The sequence below is a fragment of the Dryobates pubescens genome, chromosome 16 (genome assembly GCF_014839835.1).
Source record: "Dryobates pubescens isolate bDryPub1 chromosome 16, bDryPub1.pri, whole genome shotgun sequence".
In the NCBI taxonomy this organism is placed as follows: Eukaryota; Metazoa; Chordata; class Aves; order Piciformes; family Picidae; genus Dryobates; species Dryobates pubescens.
Genome location: NC_071627.1, coordinates 6,367,196 through 6,381,998, shown reverse-complemented (window position 1 = coordinate 6,381,998; position 14,803 = coordinate 6,367,196). Strand labels below are relative to the sequence as shown.

The following is a 14,803-nucleotide window of genomic DNA, read 5'->3' as shown; positions in this document are numbered from 1 at the left end:
CCTCACCTCGAGTCTAAACCTCCCCTGACACAACTTGAGACTGTGTCCCCTTGTTCTGGTGCTGGTTGCCTGGGAGAAGAGACCAACCCCCTCCTGTCTACAACCACCCTTCAGGTAGTTGTAGAGGGCAATGAGGTCGCCTCTGATCCTTCTCTTCTCCAGACTAAACAACCCCAGCTCCCTCAGCCTCTCCTCACAGGGCTGTGCTCAAGGCCTCTCCCCAGCCTTGTTGCCCTTCTCTGGACACGTTCAAGTGTCTCAATGTCCTTCTTAAACTGAGGGGCCCAGAACTGGACACAGGACCCAAGGTGTGGCCTAACCAATGCAGAGTCCAGGGGCACAATGACCTCCCTGCTCCTGCTGGCCACACTATTCCTAATACAGGCCAGGATGCCATTGGCCTTCTTGGCCACCTGGGCACACTGCTGGCTCATGTTCAGGCAGCTGTCAATCAGCACCCCCAGGTCCCTCTCTGTTTGGCAGCTCTCAGCCACTCTGACCCCAGCCTGTAGCTCTGCATGGGGTTGCCGTGGCCAAAGTGCAGCACCCGGCACTTAGACTTATTAAATGCCATCCCATTGGACTCTGCCCATCTGTCCAGTCGGTCAAGGTCCCTCTGCAGAGCCTTTCTACCCTCTAACTGACCAACATCTGTTCCCAACTTGGTGTCATCTGCAAACTTGCTGATGACTGACTCAACCCCCTCGTTGCACTCTACAACCCCCTGAAAGGTTGGAGTGAGGTGGGGGTTGGTCTCTTCTCCCAAGGAACAAGCATTAGGACAAGGAAATGGCCTCAAGTTGCACCAGAGGAGGTTTGGGTTGGATATTAGAAGAAACTTTTCTGAAAGGTTTTTTTGGAGACTGGAAGAAGCTGCCCAGGGAGGTGGTTGAATCCCCACCTCTCTCTCAAAGAGGCAGAGATGTGGTGCTGAGGGCCATGGTTTGGCACCAGCCTTGGTACAGTTGGAGAACAGTTGGACTCTGTCATCTTAAAGGTCTTTTCCAACTACAGTTTTGTGACTAGGGCACAGTCCTTCAGCCTGAGCTTCCTGCCTAGCCAGGAAGCCTCAGTGCTAAGAAGGGTTTTACAATGGAGGAGGCTGAATCTTGCTGAAGTTACATGGCCAAATCCACCTAGCAGACATGGGGTGGGGTGTTTGGTGGAAGCAACCTCTTGCTAACTTGTCTTCCCTGTCCTAGTTTTCTGCTGATGCATCCTCCCAAAAAGGGGAGGTGTTGCAAGAGTTCAGTGTAACTTCAAAAACCGTCTGCTGTGCTGGTAGCAGTTCCCCTGGGGCTTCTGGGCTGAGTGGTGAAATGCTAATGAGCAGCTAATGGTGCAGATTTGATTTAACTCACACAGCCACCTCACAAAACCTTCCCAGGCACTGCCTGGTTCCTGCTCCGTAACAAAGAGAAGCTGCTGCTCTCTGCACACCCCTCGCTGGTGGCTGTATGAAATCATCTACAGTGATGGTCTTAAAGTGCTCTGCATCTCTCCTAGGGCCCTGAAAGGAAGTGTAAGCAGCAGCCCTGCACTCAGCTCTCTTCTGCCCAAGTCAGAAGGCTGTGGTTGGGCCCCCACTCACTCATGCTGTCACTTGTCATTCATCTGTCTCCAACAGGCTGCTGAGCTCATCAGCCGAGCAGAGGACCCAACTTCAAAGCAACCACCCACTGTTTGGCAGTGTTTGTTTTCTCTCTCAAGGTGGTAGATGTACATTAATTTGGAAGGTTTCACAGAATGCTAGGGGGTGGAAGGCACCTCCAGAGATCATCCACTGTCAATCCCCCTGCCAGGGCAGGGTCACCCAGGGCATGCTACAGGAATGCATCCAGGAAGGTCTTTGACGTCTCCGCAGGAGACTCCACAACGTCTCTGGGCAGCCTGCTCCAGACTCTCTCACCCTCACAGTAAGAGTTTTCCCTTCTGTTCCCATAGAACCTCCTCTGCTCCAACTTGCACCCCTTGTCTTATCTATCATTGGACATTCCTGAGCAGAGCCTGGCTCCATCCTTCCAGTACTGTCCTTCACATCTTTATCAAGATGAATGAGGGCACCCCGCAGGCTCTGCTGCACCAAGCCCCCAGCTCCCTCAGCCTGTCTGCACAGGAAGTCTTCCACTGCTTTCAGCAGCTTTGTGGCTCTGTGCTGGACTTCTAAGCAGTTCCTTGAGGTCCTGCTTGAACTGAGGGGCCCAAAACTGGATGCAATGTTCCAGATGCACCCTCTCCATCTCTTCCAAGCATTTCAAACTTCCTCCCACCCTGTAGCTAAGATTAATTACTGAAATGCTACACTTCTGTGTGCTTTCTTTGGAGAAGCAGCATTGACTTAGCCATCCCCTGCAGCTTCAGCATCCTGCAGGGACAGGCTTCAGCCTCTTGTAACTGCTGCAGATGAAACTGGAGGAGGATGTTACATCCTCTATAGTGTCCCAGCACAAAAACTCTCAGGTGGAAAGTATCCATGACGTAGTCCAACTTTAGCCTCCAAAAATTCCTTGCTCCCAGCAGCTCTTGGTTTCTGATAACACTGGGTGGTAGATGTTCACCAAGGTCAAGCGCTGGGTCCTGCACTTGGGTCACAACAACCCCATGAACACTCCAGGCTTGGGGCAGAGCAGCTGGAAAGGGCCTGGTGGAGAAAGACCTGGGAGGGGAGGAAGGAGAGTGTGGTGACAGCACAGGAGACCTTGCAGCCTCAGAAGGTGGTGGTGTGATGGGAAGAGCTCTGCTGAGCAAGTTGGTCTGCACCTTCCTGGCTCACTTCTTCAGCCCAAGCAAATCTGCTCACCTTTGGTATCTCTTCAGTCATTAATGGGTTCCAGGGTAAGCCAAGGTTCCTCACTTCTGTGCAACAGACACTGAGGGGCTTTGTAGCTGCATACAGAAACATTCCCCATCCACTCAGTTGCCAGCTTGCTGTTGGGGCAGGTTTCATGCTCGTGGTGGTGGTTAGCTTCCGAATCTCCATGCCCAGGTGGGTGTGGAGGTGGGTTTGCAAACACTGCATTTTGACTGCAGAGCCAGTAAGGTTGCATTCAGCAGTGGCTTGGCTGGAACAAAGGGCTTTTAACTGGCAGGGTCTGGTTTCTTTGCTTTTTAAGAGACTGTAAAGATCAGAGGACTGGAAAAGCCTGTACCGAGGCAGACACTTGGGTAAACAGCCAGGAGCACAGCCTGGCTCTGATCACTGCTAAAACCTGAGTGTTTTACTAGGTGCTGTTGGAAGGAGAGAGGCATTTCTGTCTTGCCTTTGAGAAGGAGGAGGGGAAACAAAGGAGAGAATTAAAAAAGTGCTTTTGTTTTAAACCCGTTTTGTAAACAGGGCTGAAGTGCAGGCTCTTAACGTGGGTCCCAGCAGAGTGCTCATTGGGTCCTGTTTCCTACTAGAGCTTTAAGCTGAGGCTAGTGCAGAAGCACTTGGCTTGTAAACAGAAGATACTACAGCTCGTCAGGTACTCTATTTCCTTGCCCCCAGTGAAGCCCAGCGCTCAAGGGCTTGCCCGTGCAGACCGGTGCCCCCCGAGGGCGGCTGGGAAAGGTTCGGGAGTCCCCGAGGCACGGCACGGCAGGGCAGCCCGCAGCGCTCTCCGAGGCTTCTTCCCTCCCTGCTGCCTTCTCCTTCCCCGGAGAAGGCGAAGCGGAGCTGCACAGCGGGTGCGGTGCCCTCCTCGCTCTAGTGCCACTACAAGCAGGATCAATCTATTAGCTCTATTAACCTCCGGCGACTCCCCGCCGCCCGCGCCGCCTCCATGCCAGCCGGCGCCACAAGATGGAGGCTCGCCCTGCCCCGGCGGAACTACCTTTCCCGGCGTGTCCCGCGCAGCAACGCGAAATGGCCGCCCGGCGGGACTACAGCTCCCGGCATGCCGTGCGGCGGCCGGCCGGACTACAGCTCCCGGTATCCACCGCGCCGCCTCCCCAGCAGGGCTGCCTGCCTGGCGCCGCCACTTCCGGGGAAGCACGGGGCGGTGCCTGTGAGGTCACACAGGTAGCGGAAGTGACTTCATATCCGGCAGGCTGCGGCGCTGGGAGGTGAGAGGGGCGGCGGGCACGGAGCGGAACCGGGGAGCGAACGGGGAACGAGGCAGTGGCAGAGCACCTCGAAGCCGGCGTGCGCGACCGCGGCCCATTCCTCTGCGCGCAGGTGAGGCGGCGCGGGAGGGAGTGCGCAGGAGGGGCCGCCGCTACCGTCGCGGAGGCGGGGGGGGGGGGATTTGGGGGGGAACCACCCCCTCCCCCGAGGCGGTGCCAGACCCCGGCTCCCCCCATCCCGTCCCGCGGTGGCGGGGCCTGCGCGGCCGGACGGCCCCGTGGCATCGTCTTTATTGTCTCCAGCTTCATCCGGGTCCTGGGGAGTGATGGGGGGGGGGGGGGGCGCTCGGCGGCGCGGGGCCTGACGGGACGGAACCCCCGTCGCGGGGGCGGCCCTTGTGGGCGAACAAAGCGGGCGGGGGAGGGGGCGGCCCCGGCCGTCGCGGCCGAGGCGCTGAGCCAGGGAGGCCGTGCAGGTTTCTTTGGGCCGCGGGGCTCGAGGCGGGGAGGTTCGGTGTGGAGCCCGGACCAGAGCCGCCCGTACCGGCAGCTGGGAATCTGCGATTATCCCCGCAGCGGCTGTGTGGTCGCCCCCGGGCGGGGCAGCACCCGTCTCGTCGCCGAAAGCGAGCTGATAATCAGCTGGGAGCGAGCAGCGGAACGCCGCGTCCCGGCGGGTTCACCCGGCTCCCGCTGAAGCGAAGCGTCGGCCCTTGTGGCTGCCGAAATCATCGGCACCAAGTCGGGTGTGCTGCGGAGCAAACGCTGCCTCCTGCCAGACGTTTTGTGCCTCCCTGGCTCTCCGCGGAGCTGCTGCCCTCTGGGAGGGCTCTGCTCGTTGCAACCGACTGGATTTTTTTCAGCCCCGGTTCTGATACAGTGCCTGGGCTGTTCACACCTAAACTCCAGTGGAGTGCTTTGAAATGTTGGTGTCAGATAGCAGCCCTCCTCATCTCGATGAAGAAATGTGTTTATTGCACGGTGTATAATCAGTTCACTCGAGCACTGCCATTTGCTAATCTAATTAGATAACAAGCAACTCGGCCAAGCGCTCCTGACTCACAGGAGTAATCACAGGGTGATAAACAACTGCCACCATCTGCAGAAGTTCAAAGTGCTCCTTGCTCCACAAACAGCTCTGCTTACACTTCAGCTGATACTGAAACCCCAAGGTGCTGCTTGCTGTTTGCTGCTGCTTTGGGGTGCCTGAAGTAAATGCCTTCGTATTTGACCTGGGGTTTGATGTCTGGAGCTAGCCCCTCCCCGAGTTAGGCAGCAGATCATCTCCTTCCATTGGGGTTTAAATGCAGAATCTTCACTCACAAGGCTTTGAATTTCAATGATGGGTGGTTTGGGGCACTTCTCTGTTGCAGATGCAGCAGAATTCAGAGAAGCAGGTAAATTAATAAACCTTAATGATAGTCTGGACTAACAAGTCCCACACTCGGGACAGAAACCACTTTGAGTCAGCTGCAAGCCCTGTTGCTCTACAGGATCTTTTAATTTCTCTTTTCATGCCTGAGATAAAAAACCTTTTTTTTTGTCTGGTTTTTCCTCTGCATTTAAGCTGTGCCTTCTGCATCTCCCCCCACCCCCTGACTGAATCCTGGAATAACTTGGGGCTGGGTCTCCAGTCACAGCCCTGCGGTGAAGTTCTCCATGTTTTCTGTTCCTTAGCACCGCTAATGTTCTGTTTCCTGTTCTGGTGTGAGGAGCTTTGCCATCCTCTGCTTTCCACCTACACACAGATGGAAAATGGGTTATTTTTATTCACACCCTGTAGTATAGCCTGTCACTGGGACTTTTTTTTTTTTTCCTTCCTGCAGCAACCCTCTCAGATTGTGACTTTCTGCAAGGCTTAGAGGTATTTGGCTCTCCTCCTCAGAACTGCCTGTAGCTAGTGACTGAAAACCCTGGATCTGGTGAAACGAGCCCGGGCTTGTCCTGGCCAAAGAGCACAGAAAGCCAGCTGGTTTGTGCCTTGCCACGGTGCAGTGGCAAGCTCCCTCTGCAGTGTTGTTTTATTACAAGTTGCAGAAAATCAAATTACAGGGAGTGCTTGGGAGTAAGGGACTGGCCCGAGGCTCCCTAACTGTTCGTGCAGGATGGTTGTGGACGTGTTTTCCTGTGGGAAAACCTCGGCAGGCTTAGGGCTTCATCAGATAAACTTCAGCTCTGCAGCTTGAGCCTCTGGGATCTTGAAGATAATCATCCAATCGTCCTTGGGCAGCAAGGGGATGAAATGTTTCAGCCTTCAGCATGGAGCAATGCCCTCCTCTTCCCTCCCTCCCTCCCTCCCTCCCTCAGCAAATCCCTTCTGCGCTGTGGGAACGCTTAAGAGATTGGCAAACCTGTCCATGATTCAACAGATCAACCTTTGAGGTTTTTACACAAAGGAGCAGGGGTGTTTTTGTTGCTATTCTTTTCACCTCCATGGACTTGTTTAGGTGCTGTTTTGGCTGGAGTCTGGCCCCCACTACCTCACCCTGTTGATGCAGAGTTACTCACCTGCAGTGTGAATTGTTGGTGTGTGGAAGCCCAGTGGAATATTAGTAGCAGGATTCACTCCACACACACACAAAAAAAGGTGGAAAAAAAATAAAGAAATTAGGGTTTGGGTTTTTTTTTTCCAGACTTGGACCTCTTTTATTTCTTTGAGCCTGCCCTGTTGGTTAGCTTGTGAACAGCTGAAGTTGCTTAAAGCCATCTCAAGCTTGAATCGGGGTACTACATGCAATGGCTTTTCCTGACTGATGTTAAACGCTGCCGGTAATCCCTGGCAGGTTTGTTTTGAAAGCACATCAAAAGCAACCTGTTTTCTCTGGTTAGAATGCCCGGGTTCTGCTCTCATTTGTTGTACTTCCTAGGGAGCTAAAGTGACTTCCCTACTTTGATTTCAAAGCCTTGGAACACAGTGAAGCCAGGCAGGTTCTCTTCAGCTGTGTGCTTCTCTTAATTGAGCAGGTTTGTGACCTGCTGTGTTCCAGAACACACTTTGAACTGAAACTTGCATTAGTTCTGGAGAAAATGGCACCAGCTGATAGACAGAAAGCAAACATGAGCTGCTGCATGGTAAGCCCTTGTACTCTTCATAGCAATGGGAGGCTGTAGTTGGATGTCCTCTCAGTTTTTGGTACACAGTGAGCCACAACACTTCTTGGGAAGAAAAGAAAAGGATTTCCCCTCACTGCTGCCTTTTTTTGTTGGCAGTTTCTAGCAGTGTTTGAAAACCATTCAAGATGTGTTTTCTGGAGCCTGTTGCCTGCATGCTTTGTGTGCTGTTGTCAAAATAATCCCCACTGCCTGTGTTGGTATCTACAGACACTTGGCTGTTCCAGTGGCTGTGCTCCAGCACCATGTAGGGGAAAGGGCACCCCTGGGTTATTTAGGGTACCTCACAGCTAAGGTTTTCAGTTAGAAGCTGGACTTTGAGCAGACCTGTCTCTCTGCGCTCAGAGAGCCCCTGGCAGGGCTGTGATGCCATTCTTAGGACCGGGATTCAGCCCCCATGTGTGGTTTGTCCGTCACTTGGTGCTCGCCAGCTGTACCTTCGCGGCTGCGGCTCGGGCTGCCTGGTGTCACGTATTGTGGGCACGCAGAACTCTCGACTGCTCTCCAGGCCTGACAGTCCCTCTTAATGACGTGGGACAAGAGCCCAGCACAGACTGTCTGCCAGCACCCTATGGTGTGTCTTCACCTGCAGCTTCCCAGGCAGTGGGCTTTTGCCAGGGAGGCAGCCGTGGGAGCTGCTGTGCTGGCTGGGCTCCGGAGGGAATCGGCGGGCAATGGTTTCTGCCTTGCTCACAAGGTGAAGTGGTTGTAAAGTTGGTTCATGCCACACACAGAACATCCCATAACTGAATCTGAGGAGGCTGAAAGTCACACCCAGATGTTCCCTACCATGGGCATATCCTTGGGAACTCTCCTGAAGTGTTGTTTGCCCTCCTTCTGGACACTGGGCGGTTGATTCCCAGGGGACATTGTGGGAACTCAAGTGGGAGCTTTCAAAGTGTTTTGGCAAACAAATTGTCCTTTTGTTTCTGCCTTTACTGTTTTCCTACTGCCTAGCACATGTGCTTTGTGGTTTTGTTTTCTGTCACTGTTCTCTGGCCTTGGTGAGGTTTCATTTGGGAAACAAGTTTGTCCCTGGGAGAATCCACATTCTGCCAAAACAATGCAAACAGCACTTCTGGGACTCTTGGACTCCCTGGCATTAGCAGAGCTCCTCTGCTAGGCTACCTAGAGCCTTCCAATCCAGCTGCAGCCTCCCTTTGGGCAGGGCATGTGCAATGTGATGAGTGACTCTGCACACCTCTTAATGACTGCTTTGCTTAATTGCAGACCTGCAGTCAAAGCAGCAGCCATGAAAGATCCGAGTCGCAGCAGTACCAGCCCCAGCATCATCAGTGAGGATGTGATCATCAATGGGCATTCTCATGAAGATGACAATCCCTTTGCAGAGTACATGTGGATGGAGAATGAAGAGGAGTTCAACAGGCAGGCAAGTCATGGCCCTCCAGAAAGGCCTCCTGGGCTGCTTTGCCATGTTCTAGCTGAAGGGAGTGGTGCCGTGGCTTAGCAACCAGGCTGCGAGTCCTTGGGAGAAGGAGTTTTTAGATAGGCTTGCTAGAAGCATCGTGGGGAACAGGCAGAGCTCTGTCTCTAGCATGAAATTCTTCTTTTTCTCTAATCTTGGTGGGCAATCTGGGAAGTGCAGCACATTCTAATGCATCTGCCTCTGCAAGATGGAGTTCAAAACAAGATGAGAGGCTTAACATGGCCCTTTGGAAGGGACAGGTCCTGCTAGGCTGTGAAGCTCTGCATGTGCAGACATGCTGGCTGTGGCGGTTCTGAGCTGGATATGTCTGGGCACATCCCTGCCTCCTCAACAAGGCTGCTGTTCCTCAGAGGGAGAGCTGTTGGGTGACAGCCCTGTTTGTTGTTTAATACTTCAGTGTCATCCTGCTGGTCCTTGCAGTTGGGCTGCAAGGAAGCCTTCGCTTCATCTCTCACCTTGCATCTGGATGCAGCTTCCTCTCCTGCAGAGGCTGTCAGCAGCCTGCTTCTGCACCACCCCTTCCTTAATCAAAACTTGGTCTTTGCACTTGAGCAGCTGCTTGTGCTGCACTCCAGCAGTGTGGCTCTGCTGCATCTGAGCTGCAGCAGGCTCTGTTTGCTGCTCTCTCTGGGGTGCCAGCAGGGCTCAAAGCTGATCTGGAATTCAGGTTGCTCACAAAAATCTACATTCTCTTGTGCACAGGCCAGAATGGTCCCAGTATCACTGTCTCTGGGGTGGGTTTTTCTTTCTGGGGACTATCCTGCAGTTAGCAAATGGGATGTGTACTTCTTGGGCAAGGACCTGAGAGCTGTGCTGCAAATAAACTGGTTTTGGAGTGCAGAATGCTCTCAGAGAAGAGGAAAGGGGAGAGCATGAGGGAGAGCGGTCTCACTGAGGCAGGCAAACACCGTGTGGCAGCCTGGTCACCTGCAGCTGCAGGCACGTCTCAAACTTGGGCTGGACAAATACTATTAATTCCAAGACATTTGGGGGAATTAAACTTTATTTGGTACTTCTGGAGGCACCTGTAAGTGTACAACCAGGTAACCGAAGCCCTGGAGCCAGGCAAGCCCCGCTGTAACACGAGCTGGTGGCTCTGTGCCCACAGCTGCCTTTAACCACATGCAGCATGGAGGCAATGCCTCACCAGCAGGACTGACTGGAAACTTGCTGGGAGTGCTTACTGGGGAAATTACTAAGTCAGTGTTCCATGTGGGAACAGCTGTCTGGGCAGTGGCTCTGAGCAACAGGGACTCAGCTTGAGTGCCAAGGGAGCTGCTGGATGTGTTTGCCCACAGCACAGGGGAGCTATATCTTGCAGGAATCTCACACTGGTGTTTTGTCACCTGGTGTTTGTGGTATGTGACTGACTTTCCCCTTCAGGATCAAGAATGTGTTTGGTTTGAGTGAAGGATAGATAGGAAAAACTCATTCAGTCTTCCACTGAGTGAGTTTCTGGGTCTGTCCTGGATCATTTCCCACTCCCTTGTGTCTGGCAAGCCATTCACTCCAGCTTCTGTTTCCCTGCTTTCCACTCCTAAGTAAGACCATGCAGGACATGGAAAATTTGTCTGGATCAACTCCCCCCAGAGCTTGTTTACTGCACAACCAAGCAAGACTTTCCTTTCTTCTCAGCACTGCCTGTCAGTTCTGCACTGGTTGAGTCCTCCTGCTTGTAGTGCAGCAGATCAGCATTCTGAACAGCTTCTAAGACCATGTAGATAGAGGTGCTTAGGAGAAGCACACTGGGTGAGCAGGTAGTCCACAGCCAAGGAGATCCTGCTGGTTCCAAGTGACAGGCAGTGGTTGGTTTTTTTTCCCCCTGGAAATCTTGCAGAGCCCTTTCCTAGTGAGTGTGCATGGCTGCATGGCAGTGCTGTGTCCAGTTCAAGAGAGGCAGAGAACACTGGGGAGAGCCCTGGAGGGCCACAGGGATGATGAGGGCACTGAAGCTGAGAGGCTGAGAGACCTGGGGCTCTTTAGAGCCTGGAGAAGACTGAGAGGTCATCTTCTCAATGCTGATCAACCCTTTAGGCTGGGGGTCAAGAGGATGGGGCTGGGCTCTTCTCAGTGGTGCCCAGTGATACAAGAAGGGGCACAGAGTGGAACACAGGAGGTTTCACTTAAACATATGTTGCCCCTGGTTCCCTTCCTCATGTGTGCAGTGAATTCAGTCCAGATTTGTAGGTACAACTTCAGTTTTCACTTGGAACTGATCTTTTCCTTCTCCTTGCCCTTGTAACAAGCTGCAGGTGGAACAGCCAGGGCTGGGGGCAGGGGGGTGGTGTTCTCCTGCCGTTCCCTTTTGACTGCAGCCCATAGTCCTGGGACAGAACAGTTCCCTGCATTCAAAAATGAAATGAAAGCTGCTTGCCTTCCTGCAGCACAGGTCTCACTGCAGAGCCAGGGAGGAGGTGGTCAGCTGGGTGCACAGCTGTTGGCATGGAGACCCAAGCTCTCCCTGAGCTGGTTGCTGAGGCAGTTTGTTCTTGTTGCACAGATTGAAGAGGAGTTGTGGGAAGAAGAGTTCATCGAGCGCTGCTTCCAGGAGATGCTGGAAGAGGAGGAGGAACACGAATGGTTCATTCCAGCCCGTGATCTCCCACAGACAATGGATCAAATCCAGGACCAGTTCAATGACCTTGTTATCAGTGACAGCTCATCACTGGAGGATCTGGTGGTAAATTCACTTTCTGGTCATATTTCTAAAGCTTGACAGCTCTCTTTGTCCAAGGCTGACTTCTTTTGTGGCTGATAATGGCAAGAGTAAACTCTTGACACGTGGGCCCAGAGGCTCTTAACCCCTGCCTGCCTCTGGTGGAGGGGAAATGTGGAATGGTTGGGTAGGGGATATTCCTCTAAGTGACATGACCTATTCAGTGACTTCCTTCTTAACCACAGGGGACCTTTTCCTAGCCCATGGCTTAAATTTTAAGTGGCTTTGGGTAGGCATGCAATGTTCTGCAGGAAGGGCAGGTGGATGAAGCATGCTGGCCCTGTGAGCTGCCAGGCAGTGGCAGGACTGCAAGCATTTAATACAGCATCTCTTGAGTGCTGGGTAGGTGCAAACCACCTTCTAAGGGCTGGTTTGGATCATGGGAAACATGGCAGATCTCTCTAGGAATTCTGAGAAAGGGGGAAGCAGTTAAAGTAGGATTGTTTATATGGGGAGTGAGGGCTCCAAGAAGGACATTGAGGTGCTGGGGTAGGTTCAGAGAAGGGCAGCCAAGCTGGTGAAGGGTCTGGTGAGGAGCAGCTGTAGGAACTGGGCTTATTCAGCCTGGAGAAAAGGAGGCTGAAGGGGGACCTCATTGCTCTCTACAACTCCCTGAAAGGAGGTTGGAGCCAGGTTGGAGTTGGTCTTTTCTCCCTAGTAACAAGTGACAGGGTGAGAGGAAGCAGCCTCAGGTTGCACCAGGGGAGGTTTAGGTTGGACACTAGGAGAATCTTCTTCACTGCAAGAATTCTCAAAGCCTGGCACAGGCTGCCCAGGGAGGTGGTTGAATCCCTATCCCTGGAGGTGTTTCAAAGAGGCAGAGACGTGGTGCTGAGGGCCATGGTTTAGCCCCAGCCTTGGTAGAGTTAGAGAATGGTTGCAGTTGATCTTGAAGGTCTTTTCCAACCAAAACAATTCTGTAGTTGTGTTTCCCTGTTTGTTGCCGTGTGACTCTCTGCAGAGCTTAGCTAGAAGGAAGGGGCAGCCTGGACAGGCTTCTCCCTACCAAAACACAAAGTTACTGATCCAGAGTATGAAAACCAGCTGCTGTGAATTTCAGCTGCAACCCCCTACTCTGCCAAGCTGAAGCAGCTGCAAGGCAGCACTTTCTGACTCAGTTAAGAACACAAAAGCCTAATCCTCTGTTTCTTTGTGATAAAGAGCTCACTTTGGGTATCTGCCTGCCCACCTCTAACTGCAGGACTTGCTGGAGCAGCAGCTTGCCAAGTGGGAGGACAGGGTAGACACAGAAATGTAAACATTCAGTAGTGCTTATGTACATTCAGAGCCTGGAAGTGGCTGGAGGGAGCCTCCTCTTGATTAAATAAGCACGATCTCCAAAGCTCCTGGCACGTCTGAACAGCTCAACTGCAGAAAAAGCTGCTTCAGCACTAAGAGAAGTTGCTGTGCACAGTGCATGCCTGTGGTTTGCTGCTTTCCTCTTCCCCCCACCCTTGCTCTGCCTGAAACATCCAGGTGGTGCTAAGGGAGGGTGGATAATTTGGGAGCTGGCACAGAGGGGTGGAATTTTGCAGTCACCACGGAGACTTGGTGTAGGCAGCAGCCCTGTTGTGTGCCCCTTGCTCGAAATCCCCCACAGCATTCCTAGTGCTGCCCACCCAGGGTTGTGTTCAGCTTGACAATGGAAGATGAAAGCCACAACTTCACCTCCACTTCTGTTTTTTTTCCCTTCCTCAGGTCAAGAGTAACCTGAATCCAAACGCAAAGGAGTTTGTCCCTGGGGTGAAGTACTTAAACATTTGAGTAGACTGGGCCCTCTCTTGGTGGATGTAGCACAATTTCCACACTGTGAAGCCAGTATTAGAAGATTTAATTGTTAAAAGCTCTCTCTTCTTGTCACTGTGTTACACTTATGCATTGCCAAAGTTTTTGTTAGTCTTGCATGCTCAATAAAAGTGCTGAGACTGTTACTAAGTCAATCTCTCAATGGAACCATAGCTGGGGCTGCAAGCTCAGAAGCACCAGTGGAGCTGGGACAAAGTACCATGTTTCTAAACCTTCTGCAGACTCTGTCTTTTTTGAACTAGGACTCGGGATGTGCTCCAGGTGGTCTGGTTTTTGACTAAGGATATGTTAACCGGTGCTAGCCTGCACCTGATAATGCCTTAACTTAAAAGTGACAGCGAGGAGATCTGATTGTTATGCAAATCGGCTAACTCCCCTTTGGAATAGCAGTATTGTGACTAACGTTAACGTTCCCCCCACTCTCCCCGGAGAACTTCCAGGCTCCTTGGAAGCAGCAGGAGCTTTTAACAGCAAGCTTGACAGACCCGTGCAGAGTCCTAGATCTCAGCTACCCAAATTTAACACCCCGGCAGGAAGGAAATTCCCTCGACTTTGCAGCGTGGCATCACGTTCCAAACCTTTTTTCCCCCCCCTTGATGTTGGAGGAGTTTCATCACCCCCTTTTCTTCCCTGCCCCTCCCCCCCCCCCCCTTTTCCCACATCCCTGCATAGCTCTGCCTGTGTTATCTCCTAGGGTACAGCTTTTTACCACAGTGGGATTTCAAACCAGGAGGACCCCTCCCCCACCCCCCAGCGTTAGTGATTGGAGCGGTGCTTTTCCCCCCCCCCCCCTGCCTCGCTTTGTTGAATCATCACTACACAAATAGTCTACAGCACAACAACTTTTCTTTTTGGTTTGGGGTTGGTTGTTTTTTGGGGTTTGGTGTTGGTTTTTTTTTTCCCTTTTGTTGTTTTTTTTTTTAAATCTTTGGGGGGAGGGTTTGGGTTTTTTTGTTTGGGTTTTTTTTTTTTTTTCCTTTCTTTTAATAAAAAAGCTTAGAACAGTTTTGGCTTCTTAAACTTCATACTCGGGTAGGGTGAAGCTGCCATACGTGTTCAGTGTGAATAGTGTTGAAGTTGAAAATATTGTAAAAAAAGTATATTTTTTCAAGAATATTTAAAAAAAAAAACAAAAAAAAAAACAAAAACAAAAACCAACAAATAAATAATGGTAGAACTGACCTCTGGTGGCTGTCTGGTGAATGCTCTGCCTCTCGTGGCAACCTGTGGAGAGAAACAAAGAGGGGGCGGTGTTACCGGGGTCGGGGTTGGAAGGGGGGAGGGGAGGGGGGGATACGGTGCCCAGGAAGCTGTTTGGTAACACATCCAAGTGCTGGGTTCTGCACATTGGCCACAGCAACCCCATGCAGAGCTACAGGCTGGGGTCAGAGTGGCTGGAGAGCAGTCAGGCTGAGAGGGACCTGGGGGTGCTGGTTGGCGGTAGGCTGGACATGAGCCTGCAGTGTGCCCAGGCAGCCAAGAGGGCCAATGGCATCCTGGCCTGCATCAGGAACAGTGTGGCCAGCAGGAGCAGGGAGGTCATTCTGCCCCTGTACACTGCACTGGTTAGGCCACACCTCGAGTCCTGTGTCCAGTTCTGGGCCCCTCAGTTTAGGAAGGAGGTTGACTTGCTGGAACGAGTCCAGAGAAGAGCAACAAAGTTGGTGAGGGGTTTGGAA

At 52.4% G+C, this 14,803-nt stretch overlaps 1 protein-coding gene across 1 annotated transcript; it reads left to right on the top strand.

The window, feature by feature from the left end:
* Positions 1 to 4,020: 4,020 nt before the first annotated feature.
* PAIP2 (poly(A) binding protein interacting protein 2) lies at positions 4,021 to 13,703 on the top strand. Its single transcript, XM_054168585.1, has 4 exons — positions 4,021 to 4,156; positions 8,386 to 8,545; positions 11,103 to 11,282; positions 13,017 to 13,703. Exons 2-4 carry the CDS (start codon positions 8,408 to 8,410, stop codon positions 13,080 to 13,082), a joined length of 384 nt encoding a protein of 127 aa, XP_054024560.1. The 5' UTR covers positions 4,021 to 4,156; positions 8,386 to 8,407; the 3' UTR covers positions 13,083 to 13,703.
* Positions 13,704 to 14,803: the final 1,100 nt, after the last annotated feature.